The sequence below is a fragment of the Clytia hemisphaerica genome, unplaced genomic scaffold, assembly GCF_902728285.1.
Source record: "Clytia hemisphaerica strain Z4C2 unplaced genomic scaffold, Clytia hemisphaerica genome assembly, whole genome shotgun sequence".
In the NCBI taxonomy this organism is placed as follows: Eukaryota; Metazoa; Cnidaria; class Hydrozoa; order Leptothecata; family Clytiidae; genus Clytia; species Clytia hemisphaerica.
In genome coordinates this window covers 1,090,684-1,105,553 of record NW_027104548.1, presented here as the reverse complement: position 1 = coordinate 1,105,553, position 14,870 = coordinate 1,090,684, and the positions used below count along the sequence as shown (strand labels likewise).

At 36.0% G+C, this 14,870-nt stretch overlaps 2 protein-coding genes across 2 annotated transcripts in view; both read left to right on the top strand.

Moving 5' to 3' along the window:
* Nucleotides 1–14,870, top strand: part of LOC136822806 (2-iminobutanoate/2-iminopropanoate deaminase-like) — a 224,509-nt gene that overhangs the window by 192,005 nt on the left and 17,634 nt on the right. The gene's annotated exons all lie outside the window — the stretch shown is intronic.
* On the top strand, nucleotides 7,300–12,630 carry LOC136822714 (multiple epidermal growth factor-like domains protein 10). Its single transcript, XM_067078992.1, has 5 exons — nucleotides 7,300–7,414; nucleotides 7,549–10,573; nucleotides 10,893–11,007; nucleotides 11,440–11,562; nucleotides 11,961–12,630. The coding sequence occupies exons 1-5, from the start codon at nucleotides 7,349–7,351 to the stop codon at nucleotides 12,049–12,051; spliced, it is 3,420 nt and encodes a 1,139-aa protein (XP_066935093.1). The 5' UTR covers nucleotides 7,300–7,348; the 3' UTR covers nucleotides 12,052–12,630.

The following is a 14,870-nucleotide window of genomic DNA, read 5'->3' as shown; positions in this document are numbered from 1 at the left end:
CATAATATCAAAACAAAAAAAATAACCAAACTTGCATTTTATGGCGCAAATTTAAATATATGGCTAAATAAAAAACAAATGATGAGTTCTTTTTTTTTCTCAAACCCCCAGGAAAAGTTTTTTTACCGACTTAACTATTTTACAAATCTCAGAAAAGAACTCCCATAGGAATTCCGATACATAACACGATTGGTTAATTTCGGAATGGCTTCAAGAAAGTCATAATGGCAGATAATTTAAAAGTTTCTGATGAGGAAGTATGTGGAATTTGTTGATGTTGATGTTGATGTTGTTCTCTCTGTAAAGAGAAAGGAAAACGTATAGCTTTTCCTAACCAAGAAATATCGAAGTTCCACCTGCACTGACTAGAAGAACTAGAAAAAAAGAAAAGAGTGTTTCACGGGGGCTTTGGGTGCTGTGTGCCGTTGTGATTTATGTGGTGTGTGTTGGTGTTTGGCACATTAAGGCTTTAACCCTTGTCTCTTAATAGAGATTTTCAGAGTGTCTCGCATTTCACTAGCAACTTGCAAATTGAGGTGGAGTCTGGTTCGCTCGCAACCCTTATACAATACGGCTAGTATATTATCCAAGCTAATATTTGAAAAAACCTAGGAAGCCCTAGAACTGCACTGATACAGTAGGGTGCGCACTCGGATTGTGGGATTTTTGGCGTGGAACAAGGAAGAATTCACTAAAATTAACTTCAATGCATTAGTACTTACCTTTAAATCATTCAAATCTTTTCATTCTTTTTTTAAATCAATCAGAAATTATCAATGCGACAATCTAAAATATGTTCTGTTCGCGTCATAAATAGGGTGCGCACTCATCGCACTCATTTTTTGCGTGGAGAAAGTCGAAAATCAAAATTAGAACATTCCATCCATCATAACTTATCCTTAACAACTCCAAACTTGTTCATTCTTTTTTTTTAAATACTCAGAATTTATCAGAGAAAACAAAGAAAAAAACCCATCCCATTACCTACCTTAAATAAAAAGATATACCATTTATTAGACATCAAGGTGAAAAAATGGTGACTCGGAATTCGTGGCACCACTGCACTGTCGACCTTGACCACCATTTTTCAAATGGCTATCGCTATTGAGCTGGATTACTTATAGACTCGCCGTTTTTTTTTTAAAACGCGGGAAAGATAGTACTTTAGTTCGTCACGTGGTAGCCTTTTCGATAATCTACGGGTCGTCTTTAAATCGAGAAAAAAGAAGAAATTTCAATTTTTCGGCACTTTCCTGAAATTTTTATCAGGACTACCATATATCGTTGGAAAGCTAAGGGTTTCAGCTTTCCATTGGTAAAATTTGTTTTTAGCTATCATTTCCAGCTCATTGGCGATAGGCTAAAGTTTAACAGTCATCGGGCCGATTTTCAGACCGTGCCAGCAAAACTCCTCACGCCCGCCACGCGGAAGGCTAAAATTCATCCGCCATCTTTAATGTTTTTCGGTGCTGGCCAAAGGTCATTTCTTGGTTGCGCGTGGTAGGGAGACGATTCCTTGAAAAGGTGGTTTTTTTGTGGTTTGAAAATGGAATAGCTTTGGAACTACTTAACCAATTTTTATAAATGGCCCCTCATTTTTCTCACAAAGGTACCGTAGAGTCGTTTAATCTCGACATACGTCTTGCAATCTCGACACCGGATCTGTAGAATAATCAAAACAAACCTTGAATGAAATTCTTGGTATCATTCTTATCGAACAAGTTCATCCATCAAACTAGAAGTTCAGTAAACATTGCAATCCTTTCAATTAAAAAAACAGCCAAATTATAAGCAGTTTTACACAACACACGAAACGCATGCAAACTTCCTCGTAACTTTCTCGTGTCCATCATTAAAATTTTACAACTTTATTACGCTTCAAGTCACGTGATAAAAATAATTCGCGCGCTTAGCCTGGTTTCCCCTTCCTTATATATAAAAACACACGCTCTAGGCGCTAACAGGCCGCACGCCGTGATGGCCAGTATGGCGGTCACATTAAATTCAAAAGGAAACCGGGTTCTTTTTATTATTTTCGGTTCACGGTAAAAATGTCTACTAAAAAATTCCTCGCGTGCAAAATATTGTGTTGTTGGCCCAGCGCTAGCGATAGGGCCTTTCATTTGCAACTTCCCGTCCGTCCTTCCGCTGTCTGTCCGTCCGTTTTGGTAGAAACGGCGCTTAAAACCAGTACCGCACTTTTTAATTTTGCCGTTTGGAGAGGGAAAAGGTTGCTAAAGTCGGATACTGGCTACAAAAGATATATTTTCTGATTCCGCGCTCTTTCAAAAACAATTTTCAAAACAAAACAAAGATGGCGGTCGAAGCGAGGAGGTTGATTCATACTTTCTTGAACATTTTCTTTGCTTTAGTGGTCAAGAGACTTTCAAACCAAAGATATTTTGTAATGGTTTTCTTTTATAAACCTTTTTCAACATTCTGCCATATCTTATAGTCTTTGCTCAAGTTTTCATAACGTTTTATGAGTGAAAACTCTACCCTAAATCACTTTTATTTTTAGTTTATTGTTTTCGAAAAGACTTTATTTTTAGGAAATAATGGCTTCTGATATAGAAATAAATAAACTGAAATGCAGCTCATTTATAAATTGATTGGAACTTTTTCCTTGATGCTACACAAGAAAACAGTCACTTCCGGATCTGTCGCTAACAGCGGTCAGTGGTGGGACGTGGTATGATTTTCAAACTCAACACATGATTATTAAAAGTAAACTGATTCTGGAATTTGGTAATGGACACTAAAATGGACCTCATGTGTAAATTGGAACAAGATTGGTACTTTTTCCACGAGGCTACGCGTGAAAATGGTTATTTCTGGATCTGTCTCGTTTGACGATTGGTGCAGTGGCTTGATTTTTCAAATTCGACACAGAATTATTTCAAGCTGATTATGGAATATGTTAGCGGAGACTAAAATGCAGCTCATCTGTAAATTTGAACAAGATTGGGACTTTTTTCATGATTATACACATTAAATAAAATGATCAATTCTGGATTTGTCGCATTAAACGGACGGTGGCTTGATTTTTCAAACTCGACTCACATACCGTCAACCGTCTCTAACTTGGGACGATTTGTCGAAACATTGGACTGTTGCATATCTGGTCTTTATTTTCACTTACTGTAAAATCGAAAGAGAAATCGTGTATTTTTAAATACGCCTTTCCTTAACTCAAATCAAATGACTTTGGAAGTTCGGTGAAATGGTGGCCGAATTGCCGTCCCATGTTTTTTCAGATAGTCCCAAGTTGAAGCAGTTGATAGTAATTATTTAAAGTATATAAACTGATTCTGGAATCTGTTAATGGACACTAAAATGCAGCTCATGGGTAAATTGGAGACCATTCAATAAAATTTCAAGCGTCTAACCAATGAGAAGTACCGCGGTGATTTTGAAATTTTTTTTCCTGTCTTCACTTTGATCCATGTCAACGGGGTCATACATTTGCTGTTTTGCACGCTTGTTTTCAACACGTTACTTTTCGCTGGGCCTTCACGCCCAACGGGCTTCTTGTTGTGATTTAGACATCTTCGTTGAAAGCATGCTAATTAGTTTTTAGCGATTACTACATCGTTAAAGTTTTCTTTTCAAATATAAGTATAAGTAATAACACTTCACATTTCTCATATTATATTAACAATCTGTGACGTGATAGAGAGAGAGTACATTTTAGTGATTGATTGATAACTTTGGTATGTATTTGTTTATGTTTGATTTTTTATTTCGAAGACCAGCCTACAGCTATGTCGAGATTGCAAGACGTATGTCGAGATTAAACGACTCTACGGTAAGGACTTTCAAATAAAATTAGTTTGGTTTTCAAAATTTGAGGGGAAAATTTTGGCCTCACCACCCTATCATAAAACATCTTCAAATCCAGTCGGTCGGTCGCTAGTAAATTTTGTCAGGTTTTTCAAATCTAGTAAATCCCGAAGAATCAAGTCGGCAATCAACAAAATCTCTTGCCGCCAACTTTGATTTGCCAAGTTAAATGTGCGCACCCTTTTGGCTCTAGAGGGGATTGGCCCCCTACCGCGTTGCCGAATTTCGACTTGAAAATTTCAATAACATTGGGTATATACATGAAAATTTCAATAAAAGGGTACATGAAAAAACTCAAACGGGACTTAATGTGGGTTAAGTAAACAAAAACTTGTAGCGAATGATGATTCAAAGAAGTGCTTAGCTATCAAAAACTTTTTCCGACATTTTTCCGACTTGTCCGACTCGGGATTTTTGCGAACGGAACATATTTTAGATTGCCACCCCAAGGAAACAAAAAAAAAAACTTTCAAAGATATTGATGTTTTTCGACATCAAGGTGGAAACACGATTTAAGCGCTGAAATACTACAACAACACCGGAAAATTCTTGACCAAAGCAAAAAGGAACATCTTTGCTTTAAAATGCGATCGCGCATAAGCGTCCAAACACAAATATCAACAAAAAATTGGTTCTTCCACTGAAAATTGTGAGATCTGTTATCAACACTCGGTGGTAACTTTGACACGTTAATCAATTGCACATGCTGGAAAAGTCTCTAGTGAAAAACAACACAAAAAAAATGCGTCAAGATGTGAGGTGGTCATCGAAAAATTGTATTCGTCTTGAAATTAGCAATTTACTAAACTGCAAAAAAAGGAAAGGGAAACAATGGTCAACTAAAGAAAGTGTTATTGAAAAATCACAGAGAAAAAACTCACTGGTGACACTTGAAATTTCTTCTAAAATTTGTAATTCACTGCTTGGGCTACCATTTTCGAACTGGATATGCTGTTGTTCTTTTTTACGGTGCCGACCATAGATTTATAGAGCCCGCCCGGCGGAAGGGCTAGATGGAGAAAATGTATTTCTTCAATTGACATTGATGGAGGGGGGGGGCGTACGGGGGTCGCAGACACCGAAATACTGACGCATATTTCTTGGATTGCCGTCAACACCGACACCAAAATTTGCTAAAATCCTTGATTTTGTCACCGCCGCATGGCATGTTTGACACCGAAATACCGTCACTTTTTTCTTCAAACACCGAAACACCGATAGAAAAAAGGGTTAATACCGTCACACCGTTAAACCTGTACGCCCCCTCCCGATGGAGTGCTTTAAGCTTTCCAAGCAAAAAGTGTGAATATCGCAAAAAATATTCAAATATTGCTGCTATTGTTTCCGAAAACCCGCAAAGCTTCTGATTGGTCAAGCGCTAAAATTCTATTGTAATGTCACGTTACTTAGGTAGGATTTCCTACCTAACCTCGGCACACTTTTCAGCAAAAAAAACACGATATCTAGCCCGCCCTCCTTCGGGCTTTAAGAATCCGCTAAGAATGCTGACCGTTGTCCTTGATCTCACCATAGATATGGTCTCCTCGCTATTTTTATTATCTTGCTACGCTATGTATCCTTATTCTCCTCGCTATTCTCGTTGTCGCGCGCGATTTCTAAATGACGGCATATGTGCTGCTAAAAAATGGCTTTCAAAATCGAACCTTTACAGTGCGGCCTCCTTGCCTTGAGCAGTGAAAAGGTGGTACCCTAACATACATCCTTAACAGTGTATTTTAGTGAACGTTTTCTAATCCTCACACAGTTTAGATCTTGATTTCATATCTTATTATTTTGCTGAAGTGACTAAAATGATGTCGAAACGTGCAAAAACAAACAGAAACAAATCCAAAATGGGTGTGAGTCAAAACTATAGCATATATTCTAAGTCTAGTGTTAAAACTCAGAGTTAAAACCTACCCTTCCAGCCAACCTAATTTAGAGCGCTTCCAAATCGTTTGTGGTTATAAAATTTCGTAGGAATTTCCCCTTTTTTTCAAATATCATGACCATAATTGTAATTTAATAAACGAATATTTAAACTTTCTCAGGCAGAAAAATCAGACCCTTGTTTTTGTAGGGTAACTTTTTTGGAGATTTTGGCAAAAAAGTTGAAAATTTGCGAGGTTCAGAGCCACTTTTTTCGCAAGTTTTGACAAAACCCATTTTTCGGACAAGAAGATTTTTGCCATCAATGGAAAACTCTGGACGTGTAGTATAGTAGTGAGCACTACAGGGAGATGCACATGCCCATAACCTTAAATGGTAAGTTTTTCAAAGTCGTTCAAAGTACACCGGGGAGAGGAAACTAGGGTCTGTCTTATCCTTTACGCTATTGATGATTCTGGCTGATGTGATAGACGCGTTAACGAAGGATATAAATCAAACGATTCCTCAAATTTAACGGCATTAACCTTTTTAAGTCGTAGAGTCATTTATAGGTCTTTATAGGCTCAAACTTGCGACGGTGCAAGAACTTGTAGTTGTACCAGCAGTTATCATAATTACATTTGTTTGTCGTTATGTTTGCCTATATGAATTAAACTTAAAGTTCCTTTTGCTATCACACAGTATACTACTGAGTTTATGTATGTGTGTTTTTCAGCGACGGTAAGGTTCTAATTTGACTAGATCATGACCAACTGAGGACGACGGTAAATCAGCACTTTTACCGTCCTCAATTTTGCGCGTCAAAACGGCGGGTTTTTCCAAATTGCGTCAGTCACTTTACCGTCCTCAAAAGTGCATATACATAAACTCACTACTGTGATACCCACGGTAACCCTTTGAGAAAAGTGAATTCTAAACCTGTTCGTTAACTTTAATCCAGTTATTATATTAATTGTCAACATCGTCAGAACCGAAAGAAAGAAGATTTCACTTTCTCTTCTCTTCGATATCATAAACGGATCAAGATCGGGAGCATGATAAACACAAAAATCTTTTTGAAAAGACTTAAGGCTCAAATTATTGAGAGGAAAAAGCTTGGATAACGAAACGTGGCGTACTTAAGATACATATGTTAGACGAAATATCTGATTTTCATTGCATAATGTCATGGAAATTATCGGTCTAAGTGCTGTTACTAACAAACATAATATATAAGACGGTGCAAACTCGTCGAATTTAATGGTCGAGTGTGATTAACGTGGTAACTCACCAAGTAGACTTAGAGGTCGATGCTTAGATCTCACTGAAAATTACCATTGTGTCTGTTTATGTGTATGATATAGTGTGTAGAATAAACATACATCTTGGTATGTGGGGATATCGGAAGTTTTCATCAATAATGGTAAAATGTAGTTAGCTGGACCTCACCGAAAGATTAATTTAATACAAACAAATAATGTTGAAATAATACAAGTCAAGTCAAATCTCAAATAACAAAAAAAAATTGAGTGGGTCAAATTTCGAAAGGAGAAATTCCACAGCATAAACACAGGTAATACCAAATTTCGTAATAAAGATATACGAAAAGTGCACACTTTGACTTGAGCAAAAACACATGATGTTGGGTAGAATTTTTCGACTCTTGGCTTTTCTGTTGGTGATTTCTAGGTTAATTCTAACGGTAAGGTATTTCACTTAAATATCAATATGTGCTTTTTGACTAGAAACATGCAGAAAATCTAAACGAAGAAGTAGGAACGGTTGGGTTGATTTGCTCTATTAAAAATGAAAGTGCGACTTTATCTTCTTTCATAGGACGGACTTCAAATTGAAGACACGGAATGTAAAGAAATTCCAAACGGTCATTACTTTTGCAATGAAACCACCGGCCAAAAGCAATGTTATGAGAACTACTTTGGAGTAAATTGTACAACATATTGCAAAGTTGAAGATGGAAGCAATTTCATCTGCAACAAAATTACTGGAGAAAAGGAATGTTTTGCCGATTATTACGGAGTGAACTGTACAACATACTGCAAAGTTGAAGATGGAAGCAATTTCATCTGCAACAAAATCACTGGAGAAAAGGAATGTTTTGCCGATTATTACGGAGTGAACTGTACAACATATTGCAAAGTTGAAGATGGAAGCAATTTCATCTGCAACAAAATCACTGGAGAAAAGGAATGTTTTGCCGATTATTACGGAGTGAACTGTACAACATACTGCAAAGTTGAAGATGGAAGCAATTTCATCTGCAACAAAATCACCGGTGAAAAGGAATGTTTTGCCGATTATTACGGAGTGAACTGTACAACATACTGCAAAGTTGAAGATGGAAGCAATTTCATCTGCAACAAAATCACTGGAGAAAAGGAATGTTTTGCCGATTATTACGGAGTGAACTGTACAACATATTGCAAAGTTGAAGATGGAAGCAATTTCATCTGCAACAAAATCACTGGAGAAAAGGAATGTTTTGCCGATTATTACGGAGTGAACTGTACAACATACTGCAAAGTTGAAGATGGAAGCAATTTCATCTGCAACAAAATCACTGGAGAAAAGGAATGTTTTGCCGATTATTACGGAGTGAACTGTACAACATATTGCAAAGTTGAAGATGGAAGCAATTTCATCTGCAACAAAATCACTGGAGAAAAGGAATGTTTTGCCGATTATTACGGAGTGAACTGTACAACATACTGCAAAGTTGAAGATGGAAGCAATTTCATCTGCAACAAAATCACTGGAGAAAAGGAATGTTTTGCCGATTATTACGGAGTGAACTGTACAACATACTGCAAAGTTGAAGATGGAAGCAATTTCATCTGCAACAAAATCACTGGAGAAAAGGAGTGTTTTGCTGATTATTACGGAATGAATTGTACAACATACTGCAAAGTTGAGGATGGGAGCAATTTCATCTGCAACAGAATCACCGGAGAAAAGGAATGTTTTGTTGATTATTATGGAGTGAACTGTACAACATACTGCAAAGTTGAAGATGGAAGGAATTTCATCTGCAACAAAATCACTGGAGAAAAGGAATGTTTTGCCGATTATTACGGCGTGAACTGTACAACATACTGCAAAGTTGAAGATGGAAGCAATTTCATCTGCAACAAAATCACTGGAAAAAAGGAGTGTTTTGCCGATTATTACGGAATGAACTGTACAACATACTGCAAAGTTGAAGATGGAAGCAATTTCATCTGCAACAAAATCACTGGAGAAAAGGAGTGTTTTGCTGATTATTACGGAATGAATTGTACAACATACTGCAAAGTTGAGGATGGGAGCAATTTCATCTGCAACAAAATCACTGGAGAAAAGGAATGTTTTGCCGATTATTACGGAGTGAACTGTACAACATACTGCAAAGTTGAAGATGGAAGCAATTTCATCTGCAACAAAATCACTGGAGAAAAGGAGTGTTTTACTGATTATTACGGAATGAATTGTACAACATACTGCAAAGTTAAAGATGGGAGCAATTTCATCTGCAACAGAATCACCGGAGAAAAGGAATGTTTTGTTGATTATTACGGAGTGAACTGTACAACATACTGCAAAGTTGAAGATGGAAGCAATTTCATCTGCAACAAAATCACTGGAGAAAAGGAGTGTTTTGCAGATTATTACGGAATGAATTGTACAACATACTGCAAAGTTGAGGATGGGAGCAATTTCATCTGCAACAAAATCACTGGAGAAAAGGAATGTTTTGTTGATTATTACGGAGTGAACTGTACAACATACTGCAAAGTTGAAGATGGAAGCAATTTCATCTGCAACAAAATCACTGGAGAAAAGGAGTGTTTTGCAGATTATTACGGAATGAATTGTACAACATACTGCAAAGTTAAAGATGGGAGCAATTTCATCTGCAACAGAATCACCGGAGAAAAGGAATGTTTTGTTGATTATTACGGAGTGAACTGTACAACATACTGCAAAGTTGAAGATGGAAGCAATTTCATCTGCAACAAGATTACTGGAGAAAAGGAATGTTTTGCCGATTATTACGGAGTGAACTGTACAACATACTGCAAAGTTAAAGATGGGAGCAATTTCATCTGCAACAGAATCACCGGAGAAAAGGAATGTTTTGTTGATTATTACGGAGTGAACTGTACAACATATTGCAAAGTTGAAGATGGAAGCAATTTCATCTGCAACAAAATCACTGGAGAAAAGGAGTGTTTTGCTGATTATTACGGAATGAATTGTACAACATACTGCAAAGTTGAGGGTGGAAGCAATTTCATCTGCAACAAAATCACTGGTGAAAAGGAATGTTCTGTTGATTATTACGGAGTGAACTGTACAAACTACTGCAAAGTCGAAGATGGGAGCAATTTCATCTGCAACAAAATCACTGGAGAAAAGGAGTGTTTTATTGATTATTACGGAGTGAACTGTACAACATACTGCAAAGTTGAAGATGGGAGCAATTTCATCTGCAACAAAATCACTGGAGAAAAGGAGTGTTTTGTTGATTACTTCGGAGTAAATTGTACAACATACTGCAAAGTCAAAGATGGAAGCAATTTCATCTGCAACAAAATCACTGGTGAAAAGGAATGTTTTGTTGATCACTACGGAATGAATTGTACAACATACTGCAAAGTTGAAGATGGAAGCAATTTCATCTGCAACAAAATCACTGGTGAAAAGGAATGTTTTGTTGATTACTACGGAATGAACTGTACAACATACTGCAAAGTTGAAGATGGGAGCAATTTCATCTGCAACAAAATCACGGGAGAAAAGGAATGTTTTACTGACTATTATGGAATCAATTGCACATTAAATAAACGAAAACCTGCAAATAATGGTAAATGTTTATTGCCTTCTTTCAACAATAGACTTTATCGCAGTTTTTGAATTTTCTTAAAAAGCGATGCATTGTGGGATTGTATTGAGAGTATTACAATAGAAATCTCTTAGGAATTCCTTGAGGGCATTCTATTGTAAATCACTCGAAACAATCTCACAATTCATCGCTTTTTTAGAAAAATCAAAAACTCCGATAAGGTCTATTCTAGCAAAAATTCATTTTCTTGTTTGCAAGGTTTTTTAACATTGACGACTTGTCTTTTGATTTTCTTATATTTGTAATACCCTATTTGATGGAATGTATTCTTTCTATTTAGATGAAATGAGCGTGGCTGATTGGTTAACGAAAACTACCAATGGTATTGTTTTGATTGCAGTTGTATCTTCTGTTTTCCTTATCATAATTATTGTCGCATTCATTGTTCGACGAAGGTAAGGAAATTTCCGAGCATACATTTTGATACAATTATCTTCATTAAATCCAGTATGATCGAAAGCAGCCAGGGCGGCTGCTATATTCACTCTGATGTCAAGTCTTCTTGGTAGTACGTCAGAAATTGGATAATAGGGTTCTACTAGTGTAACATACAGTTAGTCAAATCTGATAAAAAAGTTTTGCCGTTTTTCGGCGTAGGCTGCTGGTATCCACTAATGGATTCGTGCTCACTATACTACCTTGGGTTTTATAGAGGTCTGCGATTCAGACTAAATTCGGCGTTATTTGCGGAACTCCTCTCAAAGTCTCAAAATCCTATTTTCTTTTGAACCGTACCAATCAAATATAGTTGCGTTAGACGAGAAATGCTACGTACTACGTAGCTTACGTATACTAATAAAGGAAACTTGTTTTCCTTGACTTTGTAGACGGAGACGTCAGAATATTCTGTTGGATTATAAATCGTTTGATAACGAGGATGGATACATTACAGACCCGGCTGAAACACCTGCTGCTGGTTCTGTACGAATGCAAAATCCTCGACAATCAAAGTAAGCACATATAGTGATGAATTATCGTTAGACATTCAAATCTTTTTTTCGTCTAAATTTATTCCCTATTTAGAAAAGGCCATAACACACCCCTGTCTCATCTGTGGAAGAAGCTCCAACACCGTTTGATGCGATCCCACCACGAACTTTGAACCCAGTCCCTTCGTTCACTTCTTTTGTGATTCTGATGCAGTTCATGTCCTCCATGTCTATTAGTATAGCAATTAATTAAAGTGGTGCAAGTGGCACTGATACGACGTTGTCCCACTACTTTACTTAATTATAACAGAAATACTTTTGTTAAAGTTTGTTTTTAATAACGCTTCTTCTCACCAATTATCATCTCTATATCCAATTATAACTTGAATTCCACAATTGCTATACCATTTCACTTTCAGGTCTTACGATAACCCAGTATTCAGTCAATTTGGGTCACTCAGTTCGAACACGTTTGATCAATATCCTGATAAAAGTACCGGTGATAGATGATAATGACCTTTTCACCATTTCCAAATGGATTTCAGATATCGCATCAATAGTATCAATATTTTAAATAGATTCCAAAATTTTTAATCTTAAAATTGTTATGAGAGCCAGGAAATTTATAACTATCCTATGCTGTTCTCAGCTCTAGATAGACGGTTATGGTAATCAACGCGCCTGTATTTTTTTGTCGATAAAATTTCATTATGATTAGAGTTTATGTCTCAATCAAGTTAAAAGTTAAGTCTATGTCGATTTATTTGAAACTTTCTTTTGAAAGATGTGTATTGAAGCTTTCAAACTACATAAAAGGCCTGGATGGTAGTTTATGAGGGTTCTTTATATACATTTCGTTCTTTTTTTTGACACACTCAATAAGGACAATAACGGAGGCTTAAATCAAATTCCTTTGGCGTTTGTGGATAGCTGGTTACATTACATCAATGCCGTTGATGAAGAGCGTCATGATAAAGGGATGTTTTCAGAAATATTTCCAATATACGTTATCAATAGTTATGCATTAATTTAATATGGATAATTTTGTTAAATAGGATTACCAACATTAAAAATAATTATCTTTGAAAATCCTTTTGAAAGAGGTACGAGAATTTTTTTTTTTTTGTGATAGATCTAAAGATCAAAGAGTCACTCGTGAGACCATTCAAAAAGTACTTACGCCGTGAGGGGGAGTTGGATGGTCCTTCGAAAAGCGTGTTTAGGGGGTCAATCAAGAAGTGCACGTGCGCTTTGCAAATTTTTTTAACCCTATTATTTAGCCCCAGGGGGTAGAATCTACCAAAACTAGTGTTCTTTTGTGTATATCTCAGAGAAAAATTTTTTAAACGACTTTTAATAAAATCTTATTAAGAGTACTTGTGCAAATTTTTAGGGTCATGCGTCTCCTAGTAGGTCAGGTTTTATGATTTATTGTGAAACATGACATAAAACCAATCTAAAATTGCTTCAAACTCAAAATTTTAAAATTGCGATAACTTCTGAATTATTAATCCAACCATATTCAAATTTTGACAGGTGATAGGTATCAACAATGTGATTTAAAAGAAATCAAAAAATAACTTTTAAAATGATTACGTCATCATTTATCACGTCATCAAATTCTCAAAATTTTACTCATTTTCAGCATTGATTTCAACAACAAATCTTAATGGAAAATACAAAACCGGCAATTATGTTAAAGAAAAACCTTTTATCTTTCAAAATCTTTGAACAGAATCTTGGTATCTTTATTGCTTCAACTGTGAGAGACATTTTTGTAAACCATACATTTTTGCTTTTTTCCGACAGGTGGAAGTTTTGTGATGACGTCATCGCTTTTTGGATGACGTCATCAAAATTTTTTTCTTCCTTGAAGTTTGTGTCATGATGGAGAACATTTGTACCAATTTTATGGCCATAGCTCTTCTAGATAAAAAATAATCGAGGGTGGTAGATTCTACCCCCCCCCTAGGCTAGGGCTACAAAAATAAAAAAAGGTTGGGGTTAATATGGTTAAATGTGACCGGTTTGGGTCTACTTCGACACTGCATCTAACGCTCACGACAGTACGTTCACTTAGCAATTTGGTGATTAAATGAATTAAACTAGGTCATAGTTGCCACTAACTGCCACCGTCTTTTAATACAAAAATTTAGTCATTTGAAGGTCCAATAATGTTTAAATGATATTTCTCAAGGAGTTTTGCGTATTTAAAGGGACATCAGCTTTTTCAGCAACAGATTTAGCTGCTTGAAGAGGATCGTTCTCGATAACAAAATCAATTTTTTCAGAATCAGTTTTTCTATAAAATGCAAAAAACCATCATCCTTCGTTTTCAGAAAACATCTTATTTATATTTTGATATAATATTTTGTCAGAATTTAAATTATCGATGTAAACCCATCCATTTTCAATAAATAACCACATGCACAATTCCTTACAATACCCTGTCATTTATAGCTGTTTTCTTTCACTAAAACCTGCTCAAAAAATCTGAAATTATTTATACATATTGCAGTAGAAAATTCGATTAAAACAAGGTTGGAAGATGGGCAGCTTGAACCTGCGCTGGTATATTGACAGAGCACGTATCGCAATTAATTTCTGGACTTGGATTAAGAGAATTCGATACACAGTTTGGCCAAGAACTTGCATCAGTCATAATCTCTGGATACATATTATGTGAAAGAATACTAACGATGTTACCTGTTTCTTTACGTTCCTTCACACTACCGCAACTATTACAAGTACCTTGAATTATAAAACTTGTTTCAAAAACTTGTCTTTCTCCTTCTGATAATCACTTGCAAAAAGTTCTTGGAACTCTGCGTCACAATTTCTTTTGATAAACGTACCACAATTTTCAATGATCCTAGACCATATTGGTTCTCTGATTTCATCCAGCAGTCGAAAAGCATTACTTTTCATATTGTTATTTTGAAATGTAATTTCCATTGACCCACTTATTCGAAGTAAATTAAAAAAATCACTTGAATCATCAAACAAAATTTTAGCTTTGATTTCTGGAAGAAGCAAGCTGTAACATATTTCAAGAAAACAATCTACAGCGCCAGAAAAGGTACGTCCAGCAGTTGTTCTGCTTGAATTTCGAAAATGCACAACACTCATTGCTGTGTCTAAATTAATTAAAAAACCTTCCTCTTCCATGACTGAAAATAAAAGTGAAAATGAAAATTTTCAAAAATCTTACAGTATATAAATATATTTCAAATTTTTAGTTTCATAGGAGTTATCCTTTCATAGGAGTAAACCTTTCATAGGTAATTTTATTTCAGTTCAAACAGTCTGAGGTGGTACCTCAAACTGGA